This window comes from Erythrolamprus reginae, chromosome 5, assembly GCF_031021105.1.
Source record: "Erythrolamprus reginae isolate rEryReg1 chromosome 5, rEryReg1.hap1, whole genome shotgun sequence".
NCBI lineage: Eukaryota > Metazoa > Chordata > Lepidosauria > Squamata > Dipsadidae > Erythrolamprus > Erythrolamprus reginae.
Window position 1 is genome coordinate 73,077,733 of NC_091954.1, and position 19,802 is coordinate 73,097,534.

A 19,802-nucleotide genomic window follows, 5' to 3' on the forward strand; every position below is an offset into this window, starting at 1 on the left:
ACAATGTCTGCATTCCCATAATTTAATCCAGTCTGCATTCAATTTGACATTTATAAAAAGTCAACCAAAGTGAGAAAACTTTTAAATTCATTACAGTACTTGTATTAACGTCAAACAATGTGTTTGAACCAAAAACTCTAGATGGAACAGGAAATAAGTACACCGAGTAAGATAGACTGCTGTTTGCCTTGGAGTCTGCTTTGCCTATGTCCACAGCTTACACTGCCTGCCTTCAATAGGGGATTCTGTTCTATTTGGTTCTATTTCTGGGGGGGGGAGGAAAAGTATACAGAAGTTGGAAAAGGAATACATGGGCTTAAGTCCCCAATCTAGGATGCAGCTTAGTCGGTAATTCTGTGCCAGTCACTTTCTATCAGCAAACAAAGAGATGATGGCAGGGATAAAATGCGTGGAGACCCTCCCCTCCTCCCCCATTCCATTTGCCATTCAATTAAAATTTCTTAATATCAATAACTTCTTGAAGTACTGGGTACCATTTTTTGATCTCACTAGACCAATAGATATCACAAAAGTCAGCATTCTAAACTGAATGAAAAAAAATGAAGCTTAACTTTAAATACTGAGAGATACAATGTAGAATACCAAACTCTCATAAGATTTAGTGATTTTACTAATGTGAAATCTTTTTGTCCTTCAAAAAAACCCCACAGATTACCTATTTAATTTTTTTATTCCTCAGATACCATCTAAAGCTATTATGAATACTCTGCCTTCTCCAGGTTCTGTGTTGTCAACCTTTGTAGTAGACCAAAGCAATTCTTTAATTAATATATATTTTGCACCTGAGGAGTAACAGTCAAAGGTCTTTCCTGCTGCTACTTCAACATCATAACTGCTTCTTCTATTAAGCCAAAATGTAAGCCATTTAGTTTACATTTAGTAATGTTTGATTCCATATTTTATTGTATGTTTACATCAGTGTTATCAACATATGCCTTGCAGTGCTTTAAAATTTCTATGGAGAGCTCAGTCATCCAGGTCATGGTCATCTCAAAGGTGCTTTTTCAAGAGGCAACTGGACTTCCTTGCTTTTCTTTGAAGATGTTTTGCTTCTCATCCAAGAAGCTTCTTCATCTCTGCTTTAAAATGATTGATACATAATCTCTTGATGATATAAATGTACGCAATCGTATAAGCAAATCTAGTACTTACTGAATCTGCTGAAGTGGAATTACTGTCACTAAATGATGGATGTGATGTTAAATCATGTGACCACAATCCTATTTGCCATTGGAACATCAGGAGCATGTGGCCATTATGGAGGAAGAATTAGGAGTCCCAGGCAAGCAGATGCTGTGGAGCACAGGCAGATGTTGTGGTGCCAGAGACGCTGGGAGAATGTAGTGGGAAGATGCTGCAAATACTTGGATAGGTAAAAAAATTGTTTGGAAAGGGAGAACTTTTGATGGCTCCCCCAATGAATTTATGAGTGGGAAGCTGGCAGAGGATGTGGGAAATCATGATCAAACAAGCTTGGCTTACTGTAATATAATTGTGAGCTGAGCACCAAATGAGTCCGAGTCTGCGGAGAGGGGCGGCATACAAATCCAATAAATAATAATAATAATAATAATAATAATAATAATAATAATAATAATAATGCCCATATCTTGATCATATGACTGCAGGGAGACTAAAAAAAAGTTAGAACTCAGGGAACTAGTCATAAATCCACCTTGTTTTGTGCCATTGTAACTTTGAGCAGACACTGATTGAGTAATTGTAATCCAAGCGATACCTGTAGGGACACATCCCAAAGCAACTTTTCATACTTATTCCAAATATTTTTCAACAGCCAATTTGACTACAGACAATGAAGTTACAATCCAGGTAAAATTCTGGAAAATCTACACTATGAAGCAGAAAAGGAAAAGGCAAGGAAAATGGCAATGGGCACTTGACGTTTTACATAAGATCTATTTTCATGGTATTCCCATATAAAATCAATCAAATGTTTCAGACATATGTCTCTGGCTACTGATAAATATAGTAACTTATATGGATACAAGCTAAAAGAATTAGCTTTTTCTTAATAACTTATTACACAGAGCAAATGATTGTTACAACAGTCTGATAGACTGATATACCATTATTATCTTCCTTATTTTCCATTATAAATGTTGAATTCCCATATAAAATCAAGCAAATGTTTCAGACATATGTCTCTGGCTACTAATAAATATAGTAACTGATGTGTATACAGCTAAAAGAATGAGCTTTTTTTAAATAAATTATTACACACAGCAAATGATTGTTACAACTGTCTGATAGACTGATATACCATTATTCTCTTCCTTATTTTCCATTATAAATGTTGAATTCTTCTTTGCTTCATCCAGTCTCTTTATGCAATAGCACATTTAGTTTTTACCAAATAAGCAAAATATTTCTGATAATTAGAACTAGTACTAAAATTAGTACTTAATTTAATCCGTCTTCTTGCTCCTTCCATCTTTCTTTTTCCTAATGGGCTATATTTATTAAATGGTCAGTTTGAAGGCAGAAATATTGATTTTTTAAAATGTTGGTATAGCACCCTTTTAATAAAAGAAGAGCAAGAGGATAATCTTTTTGATTTTTAAAAACAGTTTAAAAGGGAAAAAAAGGTAACAATGGATGACTTTTTCAGGAATAAACTACATAATAGATGGATGCACAGCCACCAGTATTTTTTAAGTTCACAAAATGCTGCAGGAATTTGTGATGCTCATTTTGAGAGATGTAATCACATTCTACACTGAGAAATAGGAAAAAAATAAGTTTCAACATCAGACTGAATTATAGCTCCCAAATTCAAATATTACCAAGGTACATTTACATCTTGCACCAAAAAACCCCAAATTGCAATGGTACATAAGCAGTAGAATAAAACTAGTAATTTTTTTAAAAGGCTCCAACTGTACTGAAATTTGTCAATATGTTGATTAACCCGCTGTTGCCTGATGAGCCTTCTGATGTGATCCCCACAGAGGTGGGTTCCCCCCAGTTTGGACCAGTTCACCCAAACCGGTAACAATCCGATGATGATGTCACAGAACTGGTTTGGTCAGTACCAGTCTGTGGATATTTCCATCTTTTTTTTTGCATTTTGTTTAGAATTATTTTTGGGGAATTATTTCCCCCCCGGCATTTCATAGGCACATGCGCATGAAGTGCCCAGGTGTCCAAAAGGTGCGGCTACATGGTATATGAGGAAACAAACCGGCAACAAGGTAAGTTAGAACCCACCCCTGGATCAGCACAAGGGGTTAAGAATGCACAGAACTAAAAATGTGATCCCTTTCAACGCCACGCAGCAGTTTCATCTTTTCCTAGGATCACACACAATCTAAGAAAAAGGCCTTGAGGTTTTAAGGTGATGCCACATTTGTGCTCCCACATGTTCCAGTTCCCTTTGCATGAATGAAGCTGTGGTATTGTGCAACCCTACAGGATAGCTATAAAGATTTCAAACAAATGCATCTGGTAGAAATCTATATAGGTTGAGTAACTAGAACATTTGAGAGTCCTTGGAGCTCTCTTAACATGGCTGTTTGCTTATACAGTGGTACCTCTATTTAAGAACTTAATTCATTCCATGACAAGGTTCTTAGGTAGAAATGTTCTTAAGTAGAAGCATTTTTTCCATAGGAATCAATGTAAAAGCAAATAATGCGTGCAAACCCATTAGGAAAGAAATAAAAGCTCAGAATTTGGGTGGGAGGAGGAGGAGGAAGAAGAGGAAGAGGACAGTCGCAGCCAAAGGAAGAATGGGAGATGAGGGGAATAAAAAAAAAATTCAAAACTTTAAGGCTTAAAGAAAAAAAGAGGGACTCTGAGGTGGCGAGGAGGAGCATGCACCTCCCATACACCGGGCGCAAGGCTGCCTCCCATCCACTGCACCAGAGAGAGAAACCCAGTAGGAATGGCAGGAAACTGGCCAGGCCTTCGTGCCGCTCTCAAATTTCCTGGGAAATTTTTCCGGGCTTGGGTTCTTAAGTAGAAAATGGTTCTTAAGAAGAGGTAAAAAATATATTGAACACCCGGTTCTTATCTAGAAAAGTTTTTAAGTAGAGGCGTTCTTAAGTAGAGGTGCCACTATATAGTTGATTTATTACCTGACTAAGCAGCGCTGATGTTGCTTAGTTAGATAATGGAATGTCAGCAAACAAAGAACCATGCTCAGAAAGCATCAAGCACTCCAAAATTCAACCCTGAGAGAGAGAGAGAGATATACATACATATTCTCTTCTATGAGAATATACATTTCCCTAAAAGTAGCAATGGAAAGCAATGCTATCACATTAGAACAGCATAGCAGAGAGTGAAAGGTACAATCAAAGGTCCTCAAAAGTCTTAAAATGCATAACATGCAAATGAAGACTTAATCTGCAAATCTGTTTTCAAACAGCAAGTCTAGCATGTTGCTGTGCCTAGTACAGTGTGAATACTGTATAGCATTGCTGTCAAATTTATTTGCCGCTAGTAGATTCTCTTTAGTATTGTCTTTGCTTTATTGAAGTCTGCCAAATTCTGAAAAGGTTGGATTCAACCTGTTTTTCGAATCTGCTAAATTTACAGGGGATCGCTTTTAACACAGGTTTTGAACCTTAAAATCATGTAAAGAAGCAGTCCCAATTTAATATTTTATTTATTCTATTTATATTTCATGTTTCTAGACTACTCATCTCCCTCAATGAGGGGCTCTTTATAGCTTTCTTATTTACCTTTTTCTATTAGCTTATTCTTATATTATATTTTCTTAGTCTGAAGGTTCCTGTTCTTAGAAACTGTTATCATCAGATGCCAGGATTTTTTTCTCAAGTTAAAATTATTATTCATTTCCCCCCCTTTTCAAGAGTATTAATTCCCAGATCAGCTGCGCTTTTGAAGCACCATTTGCAATACAAAGTAAGCACATGTAGAAATAAAGAATTGCATCATTATATATCTGCCCCATGTTCCTAAAGGGAATCCATTCAGCACTACTTTTTAAAAACATATGCTCATCCCCCACCCCCTTCCATGCACTGTAATGTTTTCAGAATTAAAAACACATTATTAATCTGAAGGAGAATGAAGAATTATGAGTCCAGATGCAGTATAAAGTGTATCGCTTTTTAGATTTGCAGCACACACACAAACATACATGTCACCTATTAAATTACACCAAGCTGTATGGGTCCTTGTTTGCAAATTCTATGAAATTGGCAATAGAACTTTCTGTAGGTTTGGAGAAAGTGGTTTGTGTTTTCATTCAGAGCACTAAGCAAAAGTCAACCATGTACATATTCCATTGGCACCAAGAGCACATTTGTCAGGATTATATTGCTCCATATGAAGGTTTTTAGATTTCTCTCTTGGAAGAAGATCTTGATTGTGAACTTTAGGGAGCCAAAATAAAGCCTGTGCCATTCACATTCCTTGCCAAGAAGACCTTTTAATGTTTTTTTTTCTGTTAGGTCCACTATTGGTAACAACAGCTTAGAGCATAGGGTAATGTGGTTTTGACATTTTTACTATATTTATAATGTTAACACATTTTTTTAACCTTTTATGAAATATTTTGGTTTAAAAAAACTTTTTTTTTTTTTTTTAGAAAAGTCCTGAACTGAAGTAGCAGGAAATAAACTTTCTATATTTCATCCAACATTTTCTTCTTTAGAAAACAGGCTGTGTAGCTGAAGGTCATGACTCCAGGCTACAGAATTGTGCTGATAGTCTCTTTAGGAACTCTTGTGCTCGGTAGTGACTTCAAGTATTCCAGGTGCTTCTTGGTATCCTCCTGGTTATGCCGGACATAGTACACCACATAGCTAATGACCAAGGTAAACCAGCTGAACATGGTAACAAACATGGCAACATCGGTAGTTTTCTGATGCATGTTGCAGAAGTTGATGCCGGAATCTAGGATGTGGAGCAGAGGCTTTCCAGCATATTCTTCTTGCACAGAGGTTTGGCAGGTGATCTCATTGACTGAATCAGGGTCCAGTTTCACTTCCCACAAGACTTCCTGCAAAGTACATTCACAATGCCAAGGGTTGTTAGATAAGCGAATCATGGCATTCAGGTTGACCAGAGCTTCCTTTGGGATTCTCTGTATGTGATTGCCAGAAAGATCCAGCAATCTCAGGCCGTCAGCCACACCCTTAAATGCCGCTGAATCAATCTTCTCAATGGCATTCTTGGAGAGGTCTATTTCTTGTAAGTGGGCAAGGTGCCTGAAAGTGCTGTTGGGAACTGCAGTAATCCTATTTGCATCCAGCTTCAAAAACATGGTATCTTTGGGGATATCTGTTGGGATCTCCTCCAGGTTGCTAGCGCTACACAGAACGGCAGTTGCTCCTGAATAATTGGTGCATTGGCATTGCTCAGGGCAGGATGTACAGCAACAGGAAGGTGTGCAAAAGAAGAGGCAGAAAAGAGTTTGAGTGCAAAGGAACAGCACAGGCCAAGATGCTTCAGTTGCCAGAAACATGCTGGTCATCCAATCAGTAATAGGAAATCCCACATGGCTGCTAAGGCAAAGAAAACAAGTCTTTTCTCTCCCCCCCCACTCTCCTTTGAATTAAGGGGGCCCACAAGAGTTTCTTCAGACTCTCTGTGGGTTGATTTGAGGTCAGGTGTGTCACAGCAATCAATTCATTCTTCTCATTTTCCAGAGCACAGAATGATGGGGAAGTAATCTCTACAGGAGCAGAAATATGAATACATTTTCAGCTAATGCCAACACAAACATTAAAATTATTACCCATGATCAAACAAATGTCGAAGATTCAAAAATCTGTGACTGCAAATTTCTGTAACAAAGTCCTGATAGGTAACTAATTCTCTCCGTCCCCCAATAACTCCTTCCTTCCTTCCCTCCCTCCCTCTATCCCTCCTTTCTTTCCTCTCTCTCTCCCTTCCTAACTCCTTCCTTCCTTCCGTCTCTCCCTCCTTCCTTCCTTTCTTCCCTCTCTCCCTCCCTCCTTCCTTCCTTCTCTCTCCCCCCCTCCTTCCTTCCTTCCCTCCCTCTCTCCATCCCTTCTTCCCTCTCTCCCTCCCTCCTTCCTTCTCTCTCTCTCTCCCTCCCTAACTCCTTCCTTCCTTCCCTCCCTCTCTCCCTCCCTCCTTCCTTCCTTCTCTCTCTCCCTCCCTCCTTCCTTCCCTCTCCTTCTCCCTCCCTCTGGACAGAAACAATTGAAGACAAAACCCTTGAGGTCATTTCTCTCCCCCTCCTTTTCAATCGTTCTCTTGTTGAAGTTGATGGAGAATGTTAGTGCTGATGTTGTTGCATTTTGAAACATGTTTTTATTGCTGTGAAGGAGCCCAGTTTGCGCAATCCCATTCTAAAAAACAATTCAAGTGGAAATAATTCCCTCTTGGGATTTAAAAGAAGCAATGGAAACTAGGGAAGTTGCAGATCAGTGGTAAAAAAAAAGTGATGCTCACTCACAATGAATAATACCATGGTTACTCCCACCAGGTTCTGGCCACTTGCTGCTTGCTGCTTTTTAAAAAAAATCTCCCCATTCTCCTTTTCCTTTCTGTTTTATCCTTTCATCCTTCTGTGGTGGGTAAAATGAGGACCCAGATTGTTGGGAGAATATGCTGACTCTGTAAACCACTTAGAGAAGGCTGTAAAGCACTAGGAAGCAGTATATATGGTAAGTCTAAGTACTATTGCTATTTAAAGGAATGAAGAAGACAGAATAAGCGTTATGTTCCTTATTTGAACTCCTGCATTAAATATGACACAAGTTACAAACAACCTCATTTACGGTATATGCTATCTGATAGTCATCCAGAACTTTACAGCTTATATAAGACATGGGAAAAGAGAGGAGATTCATCCTAAATCTAATGATAAAGTATATGTGTGCATGCATGGAGGTGTGGCGAGGAATACCTCCAAAGACTAAAGGGGTGATGAACCCTAAATACCTAAGAGAAGCAACCCCGGGGACCTGTTCTTTCCATCTACCCTCAGCCTCATCAGCCTAGGGGGAAGCCCAGCATCACAGTCTTTTCAGCAGTAAAGTGCCCATCTGAAGAGTTTGCTTATTATATTCTTAAAGTTGCAAGACTAACTTTTAACTAAATAACTGGGAGAGCATCATACTCCACCCATAAATTTGCATCCAAGTCTCTTCTCTTTGAAAAGAGAATTTAAAAAAAAAAAAAGATTAATCAGAAGAGACATTTTCTGTATATTACAACATATCTTTTTGTTTAAACCATATTCTGCAAGCTATGTCAGCTGAACTCTTAATGCAATTGTCACAACTGCTGGTGGGAGTGGGGGTGAGATAAGCCTGTTCAGTTTGGGTTCACTGTACTGGGAAAAAAGTTTGTACTTAGTAAAACCAGGAGACTTTCGCAGGGAAAAATCATTGCGTGAGGAGTAATTAACAATATAAAGAAACAGGAAGTTGGGGAATCCTGTTTTTATTTGTTTTTCGAACCTTAAGATGGAGACACTTGGGGAAAGGAATTCTGCTTGTCTGTATCCTGTTTTATATTTTATCTCAGAAATGAATCTGCTTGCTGAGGGTGGAGACATTTAGAGCATGGTAGAGTAGTTTTAGCAAGGAAAAGAGATGGTTGAAAGAAAGTAAGAATCTGTTCTCTTTGCCATTTTTCTGCCCTAAACAAACTCATCAGAAATCATTTAATTGCTTTTTCCATTCTTAGTACTAGGATTGTTTTACTGTTATGTTTTTTTTAAGTTTTCAGATCCTAGGAAGGGAATCTATAATCTGAATCCTTTTCTGTAGATGGCATAATTTTTTCAGTTAAGTAATTATTTTTTTAAAAACCTGAGTTTCATTATATGCCAAATGCAAGAGCGATTAATTAGCCTCGTCACCAAGTGGTCCCCCCAAAACATAAAAAGGACCACAGAATAATGTGTATTCCATGCCATTTTTAAACTGTAATGGCTTTTTCTGGAATGGATGCAGAAAATTTTGTAAAAGATCTTTAGCAAGCTGGTCACCCCCAGAGTTCCCTGAAGATACTCCGTGATATAAATAGATTGTTTTGGGGATCAGCTACAGCCACCAATTTGGGTTTTGAAAATTTGATTTTATGGGTAAAATCGGTGTCTCTTAGGATCTCCTGCTGGTTCATAGTGATAAAAGAAATGTCTCAGGTAGGAGGCAATCCTCTCTAAGAATGCTTCTTTCTCCTTTTCAACCTTGTCGTAACCTATTGCCTAAGATGAAGCTTTCAGCCCTCAGGCGAGCTGGGGAAGACAAGATAGACAAGCAGATTTTTCAAACCCTTGAAGCACTGTGACATGACAAGCAGCACATCTGCTGTCTTTCCCCAAACTATTAAAGGTACATGAGTCATAACGTTGAACGCTGGTGATCCCTGCTCTAAGCATAACAGGCAAAGCTGCTAATCCTAATATGCTTCAGGAAGTAAATATGACACTAAATCTAGCTGCAGTCTCCACCTACATCTTCCTCCCAGAGTTTCAACCATGATGTCAAAAATAAGAGCAGCACGGATGATGCCGGACACCTGCCTAGTTACAGAGCAGAATCCCCCCCCCCCCAAAAAAAATTGGCTTCTTGGATTGAGCCTATTGAAAGAAAAAAATCATATAGTCACCTTTAGCCACTCCATCATGCAAATATGCCATGACTGATCTGCTCTATTATCACTATCTTCTCCCCTTTGGCCATGATACCTGAACTGAGGTCAGATGAGTCTCCTTTTACCTGAGGAATCCAAGTTTCTTCCTCCTCCAACGCTCTGCTTTCTCTTGCCACACCCTTGCCTGGATGTGAGTGCAGCTCAGATCGGTAGCAGAAGCAGCGAAGACTTGCAGCCTGCACACAGCACTTGTTGCTACCGTCCTCTTCCCATCAGTCGCACACAAAGCCATTCATGGCAAATGCTGACTGTAATTGGATCGCATCTGCTTGTCACTGCCACCCTAGCTGAGCATCCTGGAATTTTTAAAGGGGCCGTTCAGTAATAAAGCATGTATTAGCAGACACAGGAAGCAACACAATGGTCTATTGCAGTGTTTCCCAACCTTGGCAACTTGAAGCTATTTGGATTTCAACTCCTAGAATTCCCCAGCCAGCAAATGCTGGCTGGGGAATTCTGGGAGTTGAAGTCCAGATGGCTTCAAGTTGCCAAGGTTGGGAAACACTGGTCTATTGCTTGCTTGGGAGGGAGTTACACATTATAGTATCATACTTTTGGAACACAGTAGCCAATATTAACTCCTGATATTCACTAGATCAGAAAATAGGTATTCAGTGTTGCTTTCCAGTATTGCACAGTTGCCAAAATGGAAAGCTTTGTATTTATTATTAAAGGTGATTTTTTGTTATGCCAGAATGATATATTTCTCCTGCGTTAATTCCAGGTGATAATATTTCCTTCTACTCTTTCTTTCTTTTTATCTTAAAGAGCAATACTTCAATACTGTGTTCTTAAACTATTATGAGGATCTTTAATATTTAAGGGAAAATTCATGTTTGCAGTACACATTGCAATATATATGTGTGCCAATGATTTGCTGTTGTTCAGTATTCAGAGGTTCCTCATAAAATCATAGCATTAAAGGGGTCTATTAGTTCAGTCTGCTTAGTGCAGGAGTTAAAACCCCAGCAACCAAACAACTATCTAGCCCAGTGATTGCAAACCTTTTTTCCCTCGGGTAGCAAAAGAGCACGTGTGCCTCATGTTCCTCATGTTCCTCATGTTGTGGTGATCCCCAGCCATAAGCCTTGCTCCAATTCTCCCAACAGAGCTTTAAGCTGATTGGCAGGAAGGACAGAGGGACCCCCCCCACTGTAAACGCCTGATTGGTCAGATTGTAAAAATATGTTCCAAGGCACCAGAATGTATGACTTAGTTCCTAGCACCATGGGAAATTTGTCTTTTCCCATGGTTTTAGGCGATCCCTGTGAAACTGTCGTTCAACCCCCAAAGGGGCCCTGACCCCCAAATTGTGAACCACTGACTTAAAAGCAACATGAGAAAAAAATATTTTACTGAAAGAGTAGTAGATCCTTGGAACAAACTTCCAGCAGACGTGGTAGATAAATCCACAGTAACTGAATTTAAACATGCCTGGGATAAACATATATCCATCCTAAGATAAAATACAGAAAATAGTATAAGGGCAGACTAGATGGACCATGAGGTCTTTTTCTGCCGTCCGACTTCTATGTTTAAGTCATTGATCGTTAGCTGAAAACCCACTAAGGTTGCCTTGCCCTTGCTTCTCATAGAAATAAAACCATGAACTGTTAGCCCAACAATTGGGCTGCTCTTAATGGCTTTTCTGATTTTGCATGATGATTAAACGTAATGCGGTTTGCGGTTTCATAATTTATCGTTTAGCATGGGTGGAGCTTAAATTGTAATTTATCCAGTTAATTATGATTAAGGCATTATTTGTTAGTATGCTGTGTGAACACAATACAAGAAAACATTCATGTGGATATGTTTGGAGGGTGATAAGGCTATTCCATGAGAATCAGTTTGATGTAGTAGTTAAAAGTTTCAGGCTAGAAATTTAGAAACGGTGAATGCTTGTCCCACCTTAGGCACAAAGCCAGCTGGGTCATTCCATCTTGGCTCCTCGGGAGGCAATGACAAACTATTTCCAAAAACCTGCCAAGAAAACAGCAGGGGCTTGCCAGATGGTCTTCAGGAATCCATACTAATTTGAACACACACTCACACATTAACACACACACACACACACATGGCAATTCCATTGGAGTGGTAATATGCTGGCTCTGTTAAAAGGTGCTGTTGCTAACATGTTGTAAGCCACCCTGAAATAAATAAATAAATACATAAATAAATATCTGTAGATGTTGTGGTTCAGCCTGGGACCCCTCCGGGAATGGCTGATTTGCTGTCGGCTTCCAGCTCAGAGGGAGAGGCTGAGGACCAGGAGGTGCAGACTGACGAGGAAGCGGAATCCCAGGCTGAAGAAGAAGGACAGCCAGAGTTCCACCAGGGGGAGCTCTCCCCAGCAAGCAGCCTGGATTCCCTGGGGGAAGATGCTCATGACATCATAGATATGCGACAAAGGAGAGCTAATCAGAGACGAACTCAATTGGCCAGGTATTTCCAGCATTAGAGGTCACAGCTGGGTTTGGGTGTGGTGCTTGGGAAAGGATAAAAGGCGGCCCCACCCTTCCTGGCTTGTGGAGTTTTATCTTGGAGATTCGTGAGACCTGTCTGTGAACTTTGGTGGCTACAATCCTGGTTTGTGCCTTGGACTATTGAAACCTTGGGGGGGTGTGCCAGCAAGAAGCTTGTGAAATTGACTGGACATCAGGACCCTGTTGTAACGTATTGTAACCTGTCTGCTGTGAAGACAGGTTTTCCTTTGTGCTTATTTTTTCCTGCTATAAAATACTTTTGGGATTTTACCAGAGTGTCTGGCTGTTTTTTCAGTGGGTGTGGAGGTCTGGGAAAACCCAGACAGAACATGTAGATATAAAACATTTATTTTCTGGAATTTACAAAACCCTACAGCAGTGTGCATGTGACGGATGGAATCCCCATTACAACTTTGCAAAGGAAGTTTCACTCTTTAAGTATTTGCATGTGATGTCACAATGTAAATATGAAAGAGTGGGGCTTGTATTATGATGTCATAATGACGTTAGTGCTCTTGTACTTAGAAATATGTATCAATTGTACGTGAAATAAATTTATCTAAATCTATCAATGTTTAATGAACATAAATTGACAATGCAAACTGAGTTTCCTCAGCATTTATTTTTTTATTTTTTATTTATTTATTTTCATCCAATACACAATGAGGGTTTTAGTGGGTATACAGTATATCTATATACACATAGTAAAATACATGATGAAGGTTATAGAGGAGATGCTCATAGTAAAATATATCTAAGAAATAATAGAAAAGAAGATAAAGTAATAGAACATATCAATGAAAGAATAGAAGATATAGGAATAGAAGAAAGGTATAGGAGATATAGGAGAGCAATAGGACAGGGGACGGAAGGCACTCTAGTGCACTTGTACTCGCCCCTTACTGACCTCTTAGGAATCTGGATAGGTCAACCGTAGATAATCTAAGGGTAAAGTGTTGGGGGTTTGGGGATGACACTATGGAGTCCGGTAATGAGTTCCACGCTTCGACAACTCGGTTACTGAAGTCATATTTTTTACAGTCAAGTTTGGAGCGGTTAATATTAAGTTTAAATCTGTTGTGTGCTCTTGTGTTGTTGTGGTTGAAGCTGAAGTAGTCGCTGACAGGCAGGACGTTGCAGCATATGATCTTGTGGGCAGTACTTAGATCTTGTTTAAGGCGTCTTAGTTCTAAACTTTCTAGGCCCAGGATTGAAAGTCTAGTCTCATAGGGTATTCTATTTCGAGTGGAGGAGTGAAGGGCTCTTCTGGTGAAGTATCTTTGGACATTTTCAAGGGTGTTAATGTCTGAGATGTGATATGGGTTCCAAACAGATGAGCTGTATTCGAGGATGGGTCTGGCAAAAGTTTTGTAAGCTCTGGTAAGTAGTGTGAGATTGCCAGAGCAGAAGCTACGTAGGATTAGGTTTACAACTCTTGTAACTCATTCTATACTAAAATGTGGTTGCCTAGTTTGTACAATAACTTTCACTGCATTTCTGTTTGCAGAATATGCTGCGTTCATATAAGAAGGTGGGCTTGGTTACTTTTGACCTTGGCTTGTCTGTTCATAGCTTAGCATGTTATACAAATGCAACCTTCAATGAATTGCACATTGATAATTCAATGACTAATTCAAGTATATTGTGTAAACACAGGAAGAGTTTTTTATGAGCATAGCATTGTTGTTCTGTTGATATAGAGTATGCAGATAAAGAACACATATATTATATGAACTCAAGCCACTCAAGTTCAGCTATAGTAGTTGAAAAATACTCGGAGAGTTAACTGGTAGAATTGGCAGTTGTTTATTCGGTAGAACTGACAGGGTTAACGCAAACGGGTTACAGTTAAATAGCTCTAAGGAAAGTGCCACGGCTTTGTATTTATAGGGTTCACAATGTAACGAACTCTATCTGACATGGTAACAAGTCTCCCGCCAAATGAAGCAACCAATCAGGACGGCTTAGGAGGCTCCATGCAGATTCTGAACTCTGGAACCTTCTTCATGAATATTTAACAGTAGTGACGGCAAACCTTTTTTCCCTTGGCTACCAAAAGCATGTATGCATGTGCTGTAGTGCATGCGCGAGTGCCCACACCCATAATTCAATGCCTGGGGATGGCAAAAATGGCTCCCCGCCTCTGTTGGAGGCCCTCTGGAGGCCAGAAACAGTCCATTTCCCAAACTCTGGTGGGCCCGGTAGGCCCGTTTTTCGTGTTCTTCAAGCTCCAGAGGCAAAAATACCCTCTCCCATCCCCCCAGAGACTCTCTGGAAGCTGAAAATGCCCTCCCAGAGTCTCTGGGAAAGCCGAAAAAAGCTGGCTGGCACACACATGCACATTGGAGCTGAGCTAGAGTAACAGCTGATATGCAAGCAGATATGCTTCCATATGCCACCTGTGGCACCTGTGAAATAGGTTCGCCATCATTGAGCTATAGTATCTGCACTTAGAACTAATATTTATTTATTTATTTATTTTATTAGATTGTATGCCGCCCCTCTCCATAGACTCGGGGCGGCTCACAACATACAATAGAACAATTCACAACAAATCTAATAAATTTAAAAAACATTTAAAAACCCCATTATTAAACCAGACATACACACAGACATACCATACATAAATTGTATAGGCCCGGGGGAGGGGAGGCTAATGCCTCAATTCCCCCATGCCCGACGGCAGAGGTGAGTTTTAAGGAGTTTACGGAAGGCAAGGAGGGTGGGGGCAGTTCTAATCTCCAGGCGGAGCTGGTTCCAGAGTGTCGGGGCCGCCACAGAGAAGGCTCTTTCCCTGGGCCCCGCCAACCGACGGGGTTATTATTGAACATTATTCCTTTATTGAACATCTGTTTTTTCCTGCATAAAACGTAGTCTCTTCATACCACAGAAACGTGTGCAATTGTAATTATTCATTTATTTTATTTTATTTATTTATTTATTTATTTGTCAAGCATTGGTATAAACATATACATTAGCAAAGTAGGTACAGGTAAATTGGGCAATAGGACAGGGACAGTAGGCACAATGGTGTGCTTATGCATGTCCCTTAGAGATCTCTTAGGAATGGGGAGATAGAGTAAAGTTAACGTTTTTGTGATTTGAGGGAGAAACGACAGAGTCAGGTAGTGCATTCCAGGCATTGATCACTCTGTTGCTGAAGTCAAGGTTTTTTTTCATAAATTGGTACACTTAAAATGGCCACTGCCATAAGTCGGGTATATCCAAAATGGCCACCCACATGAGTACATCCAAAATGGATGCCAAGATGGCCACCACCATAAGGCATGTACATTAAAAATGGCTGCCATTGGCTTAGAGAAGCCCTCAAAATGGCTACCGCCTTTATTACCACTTCCAAAATGGCCTCCGTGACTTCTTGGTGCACCCAAAATGGCCGCCAAGCATGAGGCCACATGGCAGGGGAGTTACTGTACTCAAAATGGCCATCGGACGGTCAAATGGCCTCATTCAGAATGGCGAGGAGAGCAGAAGACCTTATTCTAATTGGCATTAGAGCTCCCTGGCAGGCTCCAGAAGGAGATTGTCAGCTGCAATGAAGAGACTGAGGAATCAGCTGAAGACTTTGTGGATCAGTAGAAGAGACAGCCCCGGCGAAAGCGAGCAAGTAAGGAAGCAGAGTGGTAGAAGGTGGCGGATTTTGGGCCTGCTGGCTAGCGGGCCTCATAGCAACCAGGGCACTCTATTTGTGAGCAAAGACGGATATTATTTATTTATATACAGTATATATATATATGTATATATAAATATATTTATTTATTTATTCATTATTTAGTTATTTAGTTATTTAGTTATTTATTTAGATTTGTATGCCACCCCTCTCCGTAGACTTGGGGTGGCTATTAACAGCAGCAAGGCGAAGATAGCGGCGATTTTTGGCCCAGCTGAAAAGCGGGCCTGATTTTAAGCCAGCAAGCGCAATATAGCTACTAAATGGACAGTAAGCAATGGTACTCAACAGCCAGAGCTTCTCAGAGGGACTAATAGGCTATGGTCTAGTGTAAAGTGACCAGATTTTAAAATTGGGAAAGAGGGACAAAAAATGTAGCAAAAAAAAATTAGCAAAAAAATTCTCTCTCACTCTCTCTTCCTCCATCCCTTTCTCTCTCTTTCTCTCTCCCACCCTCTTTCTCTTCCTTCCTGTTTCTTTCTCTCTCTGTCCCTCTTTCTTTCTCCCTTCCTTCCTCTCTTTTTTGCTCTCTCTTTCTCTCTCTGTTCCTTCCTCTCTCTATCTGTCTTTCTTTATACCTCCTTCCCCCACTTTCTCTCTCTCTCTTCCTCCATTCTATTTCTCTTTCCCGCTCACTCCCTTTCTTTCTTTCTTTCTTTCTTTCTTCCTTTCTTTTCTCTCTCGCTTTCTCTCTCTCTTCCCTGCCCCAATGTTGCCCGGGTGGAGGTGAAGGTTGGAGAGGAGGTGGAGCTGTGAAGCAGGTCCGAAGGCTCAGCAGGTGCTTCTCTTCTCCCTTGGAGTCTCTGCCCAGTGGACCTGGACAGCCCCCTGACCCACCCTCCAAGCTCCTCCACTGCTCTTTCACACATCCCACCCGGCTCAAAACTGACACAGAAGGCCAGCTGTGGGGAGGGGGTTCAGAAGGATGACCTCCCCCAGTTCTGCTGCCCCGTTACTCACCCTCACAGCTGTCCTTACTCTTTGGAGCGGGGGGCGGGGGCTGGGAAGGAAGAGCAGCCAGCAGAGTCCCAACTGGCCCTTAAGCTCCTCCCCGGTCATGGCAAATCCTCCTGCCTGCTGTTCCCTCTTCAGCAGGGCAGCACCGGGACATGACTGGGCCCATCGGGGGTGGGGCAGGGGAAACACTTGAGCAAAGGCCTGCACAACTGTCCTGAAGTCTGTGCAGAGACCTCTGGCCAAGCTGGGTTGGGGCGGGGAGGGCAAGGCAGCAGCGGAGAGCCCAGAATCCCCTCCCTCCAACTTCTTCTCAAGGGAGTTGGTTGGGAGGAAAAAAAGCGGGACATTTTTCAAAGGGCACGGGATTCGGGACAAAGGACAAAAAAGCATGACTGTCCCACTGAAACTGGGACGTCTGGTCACTTTAGTCTAGTGTCGTGGTGGCAAGTTTCAGCCAGCTGGCAGACGGCTCATAAGGTGTCTCGGAAAAGCCACCAGTGAGAGAAAAAAAGCCGGTAGAAAATTTTGACAGGGCAGGTGACTGCAGAGGGTGCCGAACGGACTATTGCAACTCAAATGGCAACAATAGCGACAATGCGCTAAAGCCTGCCCGATGCCAACTACGCCCCGCATTATGTATCCACATTCTGAGACATTTCTCCTTCAGCCAGGCCTCGTCCCACTTCTCCCCTCTTGCAGCTGGCATTCTGGCAAGAGAAGAAATCCGGGCCTTTGGCTGGAGGATGCGAGTGACAGCTGGCCAGAAGTCTGGAACTGCCTCAACCCAACGAAAGGCCAATTGTTGTTGGGGAAGCTCGCAGGGGAAAGGACACTTTTGATCAAGGATGCTATGACAGGTAGATGACAACTAGGAAACCAACAGGAAAACTCTTGACTAGATGCTATTTCTGGAAGCAAAGGCACACGTCCTGAACTAGGACTGAGTCAAAGAGGGGAAAATGTAAGATGGGGGGCTTATTTATACTTTTCAAAGTCTCAGTCCTGATTGGCTATCGGGCAAGGTCAAACCTATCATTGGAGGCTAACGCCACCTACCATGGAGAACACCCCCATCCTGGCCCATCTAGGTCTTAGTTATGTGGGCCAGGTCAGCCCCCTCCTCCAGGAGTAAGTCCCGGATCAAGGGGCTTTGGTGGTAACCGGCCTGGCATTCAACAACAGCAGCCTGAGACCAGGCCCTGACATCTCCTCCACCAGCTATTCAGATGAATCCCAGGGGCCAGAACAGGGAATCGCTCAAAGACAGCGAGTGCTAATTTCCCCTATGCAACCTAAATAAACACAAATCGCTATTCATGCTGCTTTGCTTTCATTCATTAATAGAATAAAACCTTTAGAACTAGGAACACAAATTGCTATTCAAGCTGCTTTGCTGTCATTCGTTAATAGAATGAAACCTTTGAGGAAAAGCTGTCTTTGAAATCTTTATAAATAACACTGTGACATCATTGGCACTTCTGGCACTGATATATCAACACTTGCTGAAGCAAATTGTTTTATTGAGAAGAACAAAATGAAGCATAAATTCAGATTCCGTTGGCATTAGAATTATTGGCCTAAATTAAGAAATATCACAAAATCCCATCTGTAATGGATACCAAGGATAAGTATTCAATACTACTGCCAATTAAAAAATAGAGGCCAAATGACTTCAGCAAATGACATTCACGAGAGAAAAAGCTTCTCGGTACTAATTACTTTAGAACATGCTGAATTGAATTAATGATAGCATTCATAAAGAATGAGACCAGCACCATTTCAAGGTGTGAATATGCTCCTTATGTTCTTTTCTCTTTTAAATATTCTTATTAATTTCCCACTTTTTTAAAAAGGAAAACACAATATGTTCTTTGTAACAATGAAACTATCTGTCCTGGGAGGAGGACCATTTGATGAACAAATGAGGAACCTCTAGATCTAGAAATACAGTGGTACCTCTACCTAAGAATGCCTCTACTTACGAACTTTTCTAGATAAGAACCATGAGTTCAAGATTTCTTTGCATCTTCTCAAGAACCATTTTCCACTTACATTGCAACCCCACGGAGCCTCCTGACGGCAGAGGTGGGTTGCTTGGTTTTCCACCAAAAGAAAGGAGAGGGGAAAATGGGATGTTTTTCACTTATTATTTTGCAAAAACAGGGACGTTTTTGCCATCCCCAGCCCCCAGGAGGACTCTGCAGACCTCCCAAACCCTCTTCACACCCAGTTTTCATGCAAGGCGGGAGGCCAAAAATGCTTGTATTTGGTATATAAGATGCACCAATATTTCCACCCTCTTTTAGAGGTGTGTGGGAAGTGCGTTCTATACTCCAAAAATATAGTAGCCTGAAGGAGCTGGAAGAAAAGATAGTCTATATATCAAGCAGAAACAATCAGACAGTAGAAACAGACCATTTAAAACTAGTCCAATTTAGTGCCTGGTATAGCCCAAATTATGATTATCCTGTCCCCCATGGCCACAAGCTTTCATTTAATCGCATTCAATGAAGAAGAACCTATTAGCTGAATGACTAGTTCCATTGTATAAATGACTCTTTGTTTTAGGACATCCCCCCCCCCTAAAAGTCAATCAAAGTCCTATAAATTATGTCTATTAATATGCACAGTGCAATAATAGAGAAGTTGTGACCTTCTGCCCTCCTTTCAAGTATTTGAAGAATATTACATTCCCTTTTGCTTCTTGGATGAGAAGTGATGCTTTGTGCAATTTGAAGGCAGAGATAGCTAATTCCCCTACTATTAGTTTAGTTTAGTTTAGTTTATTTAGATTTGTATGCCGCCCCTCTCCGAAGACTCGGGGCGGCTAACAGCAATAAAAAACAATGTAACAAATCTAATATTAAAAAGTAATCTAAAAAAACCCAATTTAAGAGACCAATCATACCAACAAACATACCATGTATAAATTCTATAAGCCTAGGGGAAAGGGAGAAAAAATTTTCAATTCCCCCATGCCTGACAACAGAGGTGGGTTTTAAGGAGCTTGCGAAAGGCAAGGA

General features: G+C 40.9%; 1 protein-coding gene across 1 annotated transcript; it reads right to left on the reverse strand.

Moving 5' to 3' along the window:
* Window positions 1-4,757: 4,757 nt before the first annotated feature.
* LRRC3 (leucine rich repeat containing 3) lies at window positions 4,758-9,872 on the reverse strand. Its single transcript, XM_070754039.1, has 2 exons — window positions 9,714-9,872; window positions 4,758-6,688 (listed from the first exon to the last, which is right to left on the reverse strand). The coding sequence occupies exon 2, from the start codon at window positions 6,485-6,487 to the stop codon at window positions 5,702-5,704; it is 786 nt and encodes a 261-aa protein (XP_070610140.1). The 5' UTR covers window positions 6,488-6,688; window positions 9,714-9,872; the 3' UTR covers window positions 4,758-5,701.
* Between the last annotated feature and the right edge of the window lie 9,930 nt (window positions 9,873-19,802).

Bases quoted from the DNA above. Each gene is read 5' to 3' on its own strand.
- LRRC3 (XM_070754039.1), bottom strand. From the start codon at position 6,487: ATGACCAGCATGTTTCTGGCAACTGAAGCATCTTGGCCTGTGCTGTTC.